This window comes from Nannospalax galili, unplaced genomic scaffold (genome assembly GCF_000622305.1).
Source record: "Nannospalax galili isolate Female #2095 unplaced genomic scaffold, S.galili_v1.0 scaffold231, whole genome shotgun sequence".
In the NCBI taxonomy this organism is placed as follows: domain Eukaryota; kingdom Metazoa; phylum Chordata; class Mammalia; order Rodentia; family Spalacidae; genus Nannospalax; species Nannospalax galili.
In genome coordinates, this window is record NW_008330120.1 from 4,065,015 (window position 1) to 4,074,499 (window position 9,485).

A 9,485-nucleotide genomic window follows, 5' to 3' on the forward strand; every position below is an offset into this window, starting at 1 on the left:
GCGCACACACACACACACACACACACACACACACACACACACACACACACACACACACACACGACTCCCAGACTCCCTCAGTGACGACGATGCTAGGAAACAACAGAAGCCTCCTGCTGTACTGTCTGGATCCTGAACTCACCTGTCCACACATGTTTTTTCTGGCTTTCTTCGCTAGGTCACAGGCGTGCTCATTCACCCCCTGTTTACTGAGGAGACTACTCTTTTGATATGATTCGATTTCTCTTTGGGAAGGCTGGGCACACTTTTCACGCCTCGACTGTGTCTCTCCTCTCTCACAGTTCTGCTTAAAAAGGAGCCTCCCATTAGCAAAGACAATGGAGGCAAACCGCTTGACATCCTCTGGAATCATCCGTGCCACCAAGACAAACCTTTCCAGGTCATCCAGGCTGTTTTGGACTTTGTCCGTGACGAGAACCTCGAGGGACCAGTTGCAGTGATCCAGGCTTTCCTTCGAGTCTAGCAGGAGCTGGTAGGAGCTGGAGATCACCTGCAGCTGATCTCGAAGTCTGGTCTGCAGGTGACTGTCTATGAGGTTGCAGGCAGTCCCACCAACTCCTTGGGCAAAATTCAGGAATTGTCTTAAGGATTCTTCCATGCTGTCAGCGGCCCCACGGATGGCGTTGATGTTGGCCTCCAGGGAGTCTCTGAACCTCCATGTCCTGCTTACAAAGAGAAGCAGCCCTGCCGCGGAGCTGGACACCTTATGCTGCAGGGCCATTGCGGTCTCTCTGGCCAAGTCCACATCCAGGGAGAGTTCCTTGGCCGAGTCCTCTGAAAAGGAGCTGGAGGAGGAGTCAGTGGACGTGGAGGAGCATGAAGACGCCATGCTAGCTCTGTTGTCCGAGCCAGAAATGAATGCTCCATCTGGATCAGGAGATGGGAGAACTGTCTGCTTGGAGATCCAGGAGGAATTCTCAGGAGCCTCTCTGGCTTTCCCCAGCGCCTTCGCAGCCGGGGGCGCACTGTGTGTGGCTTTAGGGATGTCGTAAATGTTGGGCTTGGTGTCCTGCTGCTCCACTCGGGGCATGAGAAGGCTAGAAGGAACCTTGTAGTTTCCTCCTGTATCCGGAGGGCTGGTGTCCCTGGGTGCCAGAGAGGCATAGCAAAGGTCTTCTGGAAGACTGTTTTTCTTCTGCGCATTGTTACCTGGCTGTGGAGGGAGGGTCATGGTGGAGATGGGACCTGGGACAGCACTGGACCCGGATTCTTTGGTGAAGCTGGTCAGGGACACATGTCTGATGTCAGCCTTTCCTAACAGCACTGGGGTGTCATAAATCCTTTCTGATTTCTGAGGGCTTGGTAAGGTGTTGTAGCCACCACCTCGTCCAAAGGTAGCTGTTGGTGTCTCCAGAACATTCTGTTCCTGGGGAAGAAGCACACAAGTTGCCCAGGTTAGTAGCAATAGAAAAATGTTTTGAATGACTTTCTAAGTCTGAGCGCCATTCTCCTGCCCGAGTTCCTTCAGCGGCTCCCCACTGCTGTTGTCACTCAAGGTCCCTCGCAAAGCGGTTTTACCCCTTTTTGAACTGCCTTTCTCTCCACATCTAGGACAACTCCATCTTGCCTGCACCCCCTCGTCTCTGACCAGTTACCCAAGAAAACCCACTTGTATCCCTGTATTTAGTGTTGCCCCAATTTGTCCGTCTGCTCTAACTGCCCTTTTACCCATTTGTTTCCATCTAACAAACTGTGGAACCCTCCTCTGTGCCCCTAGACCCATGCCCTTTAGGACTAATCGCTCTTCTCGCTTCTGTAATCTGCTTGGCTTTAGGGAACGGTTACTGCTATTACTCCATTTTGTAATAAGCCCCCGCACAGTGTTAGGCTTCAGCCTTCAGTCACCGAGGCAGAGGGGGAGGATACAGGCCTGGGGTGTTTTGAGCAAACCTGAAAACAATGAGACCAAATAAGGTAAAGGAACGGGACCCTGTAAATGAGCCTAGGTCACTACATTCCTTTGCCCTGAAGACAGCACCCACCAATGAAAAGCCCCTGAGTCTGCCTTAACCCTATTTGGTGTATGCAGCCCTTGTAACCAATCAATTTAAAGCATGCTGGTGCACGGTCTCCCCGGACCAATCGGAATGTGACTGCTACTCCCCGCCTCCCTTTGTCTCAAAACTATAAAAGGCTCCTTTTCCCTTGTTCCGGACTCTCAGTACAGACCCACTGCGCTGGTGAGGCCTGAGAGTCCGAGCTTAAGCCGGAATAAAGACTCTGTTCTTGCATACCCTCTGGACTCCATGGTGGTACTTGGGGAACCGTTCACTGGGCACAACACAAACTCCTATGTACCCCTCACGACATAGCTGAAATGTTTCCTTGCTGGAAAGTTCCTACCACTAGCCTTGGGCATAAGCATCTCTGTTGGAGAATTTATGAAGCAAAATTTAATGGCAAATATGGATCCTTTGATGGGAACATTGAATGACATCATTCCTCCCTATATAAATAAATACATGTTTTGATCAACACATCTCCGAGCTCTGTTCCAGGAATAATTTGTGAATAATTTGCACAAATTATTATCCTGACAAAACCACACAGTTAATCTTTCTCTCTCTCTCTCTCTCTCTCTCTCTCTCTCTCTCTCTCTCTCTCTCTCTCTCTCTGTTTTGAGACAGTTCTCTCGTTTGTGTTCAGGTACATGTGTATGCACACGTGTGTGGGGACCATAAGTGTATGTCAGGTGTCTCCCTCTGTCTCCATCTTGTTGGTTGAGACAGGGTCTCTCACTGGACCTGGAGCTCACCAATTCAGCTAGACTGGTTGTCCCACGAGCCCCAGCCATCCTCCTCTTTCCACCTCCCAGTTCTGGGGTTACAGGCATGTGTCACTATGCCCAGATCTTTTCTTGTTTTTCTTTTCTGGCGACAGGGTCCCCCTGTGGCCCCAGCAGTCCTGGAACTCACTATGTAGACCAAGCTTGCCTCACTCTCATAGAGATCTGCCTGTTTCTGCCTCCCCAGTGCTGGGATTGAAGACATGTACCACCATGCCCTGCTACTTCTTTTCTGAATGTGAGTGCTGGAGATCCACACAAAGTAGTCAAATAGTAAAAAGCAAAACAATTTTTAAAATTGTAATGGCTAAGCCACCAGGGGCATCCTCTTAAAGGGGTTTTGGGACTCTAACCCTCTCCTCTGCTCTGTCTTTGCTCCCTGGCCACCACGGGTTAGCATCTTTATCTACCAAGTGCTCCTGCTGCTGTCCTGCCTCACCATAGACCCCAAAGCCACTAGCCAACTGATGCTGGACTCTGAAACAGTATACCAAAATAAACCTTCCCTTCCCTGAGTTGTTTAACTCAAGCGTTTCATCACAGCAGCAGAAAGGTGAGTATACATCAAGCTAGTAGTTTCCCAGGGGAGGTTTAGTTGACTAGCATCCCGTCCTGGCCCCTGTTCATACTCACGCTTACCTGGTTGGCTGAGGGGCGAAGTGCTGCCTTTGGGGAGCTGGTGGGTATATCGTACACCTGCTGTTTCTCTGGCTTCTGTGGAAAAATCATAAAGAAGGACGGCTTAGATTTCTCTCCTCTCGAGGTTTCCCACACAAACTCCACAGTCCGCTGTTTCCTCCAGTAAAAGACACGAAGCTCTGAGCACTTTGGGGCTTGAAGTCATGATGCTTTGGGACAGAAGCCTACGCACGAGTTCAAGCAGTGGACCTGGGGCTTTTTAAAAATTGTTTTGTTTTTTACTATTTGACTACTTAAATTTTTTTAAATGTCTTTATTTTGTGTGTGTTTGTGTACTCATGTGTGTAAGAGTGAGCACATGCTTACCACACGTGTGGAGGGAAGAGGACATCTTTGGCTATCAGTCCTCACCTTATACCTTATTTGAAGCAGGGATTCCTTCCTTCCTTCCTTCCTTCCTTCCTTCCTTCCTTCCTTCCTTCCTTCCTTCCTTCCTTCCTTCCTTCCTTTCCTCCCTCCTCCCCCCCTCCCCCTTTTTCGCCTTTCCTTTTGTCTTCCTGTAGCCCCAGCAGGTTTGGAACACACACCTGCCTCCTGCATGCTGGGATTGAAGGCATGTGCCACCACTCCCAGCTGAGGCAGGGTTTCTTGTTTGCTGCTGGGTTTCCAGGCTAGCTGACCCTCAAGCTTCTGGGGACCCTCCTGCCTCAATCTCCTATTTTATCATAGAAGCCCTGAGATTATAGACTAGAGATACTGCACCCGGCTTCATGTGGGTTCTTGGGATCTGAACTCAGGTTCTCACACTTAAAGGCAAGCATTTTAACCTACTGAGCCAGCTCTCCAGCCCTCTAGTGTTTTTTTTTTTTTAATTAGCATATATTGTATGCTAGTGACATTGGATTTGGTGCTTTTTTTTTTCAGACAGGGTCTCCCTGTGGCCCCAGCTGTCCTGGAACTCACTATGTAGACCAGGCTGGTCTTGAACTCACAGAGATCTGCCTGCCTCTGCCTCCCAAGTGCTGGGATTAAAGGCCTGTGCCACCACGCCCAGCTGGATTTGGTGCTTTCAAGGATGCCTTAGCTGGAAGCTGGAGAGGGGAAGTTTGGGCAGCAGCCTCCACAGTTACCAAGGTCAAAGTCAGCTGATCCCCTTAAGAAGGGGGAGCCCCGAGAGCAGAGGACGTGGGGACCTCAGGTCTTCCTCCTTTTTATTTTCCTAGTATTTAAAATTTTTTATTTTATTTCACATGTATATGAGCGTTTTGTTTGCAAGTATGTAAGTACACCTGTGTCATGCAGTACCCGTGGAGGCCAGAAAGAGGAGGTCATATGCCCTGGAACTGGAGTTATGGGTCGTTGTTAGCAGCCATATGGGTGCTGGGAACTGAATCTGGGTCCTCTGCAAGAGCAGCCAGTGCTCTTAACCACTGAGCCATCTCTCCAGTCCCTTTCCTAGTAAATTTCAAAACTACCCAGAATCCCAAGAACCGTAGAGTTCTCCTGAGCAGGTCTGGGTTCTGTGGGCTCAGGGGAGGTGACAAAGTCGGCCCTGAGTGGGGACACATCTTTTACACTTAGAGCAGGAGTAAGGGCCTGAAACAGGATTGTGGAGTGAAGCTTACCTTAAGGGTTGTGGAGACCCGGCCCTGGATGGGCACATCATACACCTGGGAAAGTAGAGTCGGCAACGAGGCCCTTGTAGGTCTGGGAAGTACAAAGAGGGCCTTGGAGAGAAAAAGAATGGAGCCAAGAGCGTCAAGATCGTGTCCTAGTCACCTCCCAAACATCAAAGACAGCGTAGAGTGTTTGCCTTCACTAGCAAATAGGTCCAGCCTGCGGCCCACAGGCCAAGGATAGCCATGGATGCAGCCCAACACATCATCAATCATAAACTTACATAACGTATTATACGATTTTTACAACCTTTTAAAAACTCAATTTAGTGTTTTTGAATGTGAATTTTACAGATGACAACATTGAGTCACAGCGTCAAAAGGCTGGGCATGTTGCTTGAGGCCAGCAAGAGCAAGACGCTGGTGGGAGGGTCCCATGGTCAGATAGGCAGTCTGCCTCATGATGTGGGTCATGTGTCTGCATCTGCCTCGCCTAGGAAGCAGATTAGAATACAGTCTTGGGGTGCACGCCTGGTGAATCTGAGTTCAGAGGGGGTCTGCCATAGAAATAAGCTTGCCTCGTGACTCTGGGGTTCTGCACAGGTCAAGTTTTGGACACTGAGTTATTCACATGTCCATCTAAAATTCTGAGGCTGTACCGGTGGTCACAGAGGCAGAATTGGCTTTCAGAGTGGAGGGACTCAGATCAGGGAGAAACAGGCCAGCCTAAGGATGCACCACTTGGTTTGAGAGCTGATGGGGGAGAAGGAGGTGGCAGGAGTCGTGTCTGATGGTGTTAGCTGACATAAGCTGGACACAGAAGAGACCATGGTGATTTGAGTGATGGAAAACAACAGGCCAGTGAGGAGGGCGGGAGGGAGAAGAGCACGGAGACTGTGTCCTCCAGAGGGCAGGGTTTGCCGTCAGGTCGGCGTGTTTCCACTGTTCGTGTTTTGAGGCAACTGTGCTATAAAAGAGAACTTAAGATTCTAGTTCTTTTTTTTTTTTTTTTTTTAAGACAGGGTCTTACTACATAGTCAGTGGTTGCCTTGAATTCACTATGTAGCCCAGGCTGACCTTGAACTCAAGCTTATCCTCCTGTCTCTGCCTCCTGAGTACTGGGCTTACAAGAATGTGCCACCTCACTCAGTAAACGCATTTGAGCATGATCATCTCTGTCCCTGTTTGCTGGGCACCAGAGTGGGCATTCCAGGACAGCATCTTCCACCCCTGATTGGAGATCTGAATTATCTGCTAACTTTCAGAGAATCCAGATGCTGTGGTCCAGGACTACCTCAGATCTCTTCAGCTGGAACATCTTAGGGAGAAGATGGATGTGTGTTTGCTTGTTTTAGAGACAGGGCCTCACATAGTCCAGACTAGCCATAAGTCACCAGGGATGACCTTGAACTTCTGATCTTCCTGCCTCCACCTCCCAAGGGCTAGGGAGACAGACATGCACAGCCATACCTGGTGCTGGAGATCAAACCCTGGGCTTTGTGCATGCCTGCAGGACTCTACCAACTGAGCCCTGTTTTGTTTCATTTTTTAATAGGCTAGAGGATGCTGGATGGCCAGGGATGGCACAAGGAAGAGGAAGTAGGGTTTGTCACACCAAGGTCACAGGCTGAGGAACAAGGCAGGGCCAGGAAGAGAGGAGAGACAAGCTCCTGGGAGCCCATAGGGAAGTGGACCTCCTGGCTGGGTCCTACTGAACCAGGCATTGAGTAGACAGCTTTACAAGTTGGATCGTGGTGGGGGATGAGGGCCAGGATTTTGATGCGGAGATCGGGGAGACAATTCAAGCTGAGGATCAGCTTCTGAGGACCAGGCCGGGGTCCCTTTTTTCATCAAAGTGTGCCTAGGACCCATTGCTGGGATGGCACAGGTTAAGTGCTGGCATGCCTTTGGTTTTGGTCTGTGAATTCATGCAGCTCATGGGACAGAGTGAAATGTAAACCCTCCCTGCTGTCCCTCAGCTGCAGTTACAGGTGCAGATGTTGCAGCTGCAAAGCCACAGGGCATGTGTCTCTCTGAGGACAAGCTGCAGCTGTCGAGGGTCAAGCCAGCCCCTTTTCTTTGTGTGACAACTACTTTCTTACGTGCAAAGGGATGTGGTTCTGTACAATCTTGGGCTTTCGGGAGCTGGGTTTTCTGAAGTACAGTCCGAAGGAGGAAACATCACACTCTGACCTGGAAGCCCAAGTTACCCACACAGGAGCAGACCTCTCCACGCATAGCTCAGATAAGGAAGCCAGCCCCAGCATTCCATCTCTGTCTTTACTTTGTGGTTCCCAAGGATAGAATTTGCAGCCCAGGCTGGTACCTGTCTAATACAACTTCTATAAATTTCACCTAATCCCACTTTTCCCCAATTATACTTCAGCAACCATTTGTGAGATGCCTTCTGCATCCTGTGTTCTGTGATTTACAGTACAGTCAAGAATCCTGGCAAGGGAGAGAGCTTAGTGGGTAAAGCACTTGCCTTGCAAGCAGGACCTGAGTTAGATGCCCAGATCACATGTAAAAATAACGGTGTGTGGTGTCACCCACTTGTAATCCCATCACTGGTGAAGAAGAGCCCGGTGGATCCTTGGGGTGAGCTCTAAGCAAGTGACAGACCTTGTCTGAAAAAACACAGTAGGGCTGTGAGATGGCTCAGCAGGTAAAGGCGCTTACCACCAAGCCTGATGACCTGAGTTTAGTCCCCAGGACTCACAGGGTGGAAGGAGAGAACTGAATCCAGCGGGTTGAACTCTGACCTCCACATGTGCACTGTAGCAAGCACATGTCCCAAATAAATGTAATTTTAAAATTAAAGAACAAAAACTAAAAGAAAGAAAACCCACAAAACAGAACAGGGAGCTAGCTATGGGGCTCATACTGCTCTTGCAGAGGACCTGAGTTCTGTTCCCAGTACCCAAGTCGGGTGGTTCAGAGCTGCCTGGAACTCCAGTTTCAGTGGATCTGACCCCCTTTTCTGACCTCCTCAGGCACTGCACTCATGTGCACAGACACACAGACACATACAATTAAAAATTAAATTTCCATGCTTCCTCCTCAAATATAATACATTTTTAAAAAATTTGTTGATTGTGTGTGTGTGTGTGTGTGTGTGTGTGTGTGTGTGTGTGAAATGCTTCTTCTAAGTATGTGGTCATTAAATAATTTTTAAAAATTAAAAATCAATCTTAAAAAACAAGGTGAATGCCATTCTGAGGAATGACACTCGAGGCTGCTCCATGGCCTCCACATGTATGCTGTGCACATGCATTCACATTTACACACCCATTTGTATGTGTGCATACATGAACACACATGCACATAGACATGAGAGAAAAAAAACAACTGTTGGGGAACCCTGCTGTTAAGGTTGGCTCCTTTCTCAGCAGGAGCTTCCTGCCTGATTTACCTGGAAAGTGCCACCAAGCACGGATGCTGGCCTCATTTACAACATGACCTTTGGCATAGTTACCTGGAGTAAAAACTACCCCCAGGTTTTTTCTATATGATAATTAGGCATTGCCCGATAGTCAGATGATAGGATCCTACTGCCACATGTAAATAAAGCATACTATGAGCACCTATCAGCTGAAGCATTCGCTACTGCCTCCACACTATATTTTCCCTGACCCCCACTGAATAAACGGAGCTGTTTCACTGAGTCTGGAGCTGTTTGTATCACTGAACCTGCCTCCCCAGAAGGGTTTTCTTCTGTCAGCGCTCACTGGCCGTCCCTGACCCCATTCATTGCTTCTGCTCCCTTTGTCCTCGTGGACTGGTGGCCAATGACCCACGAGGGGAGGGAGAGACCCCACAAACAACCTCGCCCCTGTCCGTGGTGGTCCCAGGCCGATTGGCCCAGGACCAACCCCTCAATGGTTGTATTACATTTTGAATTAAATCCAAGATTCCCCTTACCAGGCCTCAGAGGCATTGTCTGAGCCCAGGGACGATGCAGGAGTCTCCTTAACCAACCCCTTTGAATCTTCTCCCCTTGGCCCCATTTATCCCAACACGCCCAGCTCCCCGCTTCTGCTTGTAAACCCCTTCCTTGCTCAGCCTGGTGGGACTTCAAGACCATTTTATTTAAATGGCCAACTTGGTGGGTCACACATGCCTGCAGGAGCACTTACAGACTTCCTAGGGACTTTCCTGTGTGTGCCACTTTAAAAATTCCCCATGTTTCCTAGAAAAAAAAAAAATGTAGGTTCCAGAGAGCAATCAATTAAGGAACAGTTCTGAGAGCTGTGGTTTCCAAAGGCTTGCAGAAGCAGAAGGAACTAGTTAAAGCGCAGTTTCACCAGGAAATCTGTCCCTTTACACTTGAAATACCAGAGTCCCTCTCAGAATTGACATGCATTCTGTTTGTGGTCTTCTTTTTTTTTTTTTTTTTTAAGGTCAACCCCTGCACATTACATTAA

General features: G+C 49.0%; 1 protein-coding gene across 1 annotated transcript in view; it reads right to left on the reverse strand.

The window, feature by feature from the left end:
• Cass4 (Cas scaffold protein family member 4) overlaps positions 1-9,485 on the reverse strand; it is a 21,295-nt gene that overhangs the window by 4,158 nt on the left and 7,652 nt on the right. Inside the window, exons 4-6 of the mRNA XM_008842801.2 lie at positions 5,071-5,172; positions 3,446-3,520; positions 143-1,387 (exon numbers count right to left, since the gene is read on the reverse strand). Coding sequence (XP_008841023.1) covers positions 143-1,387; positions 3,446-3,520; positions 5,071-5,172 — 1,422 coding nt within the window. The remainder of the gene's footprint in view (positions 1-142; positions 1,388-3,445; positions 3,521-5,070; positions 5,173-9,485) is intronic.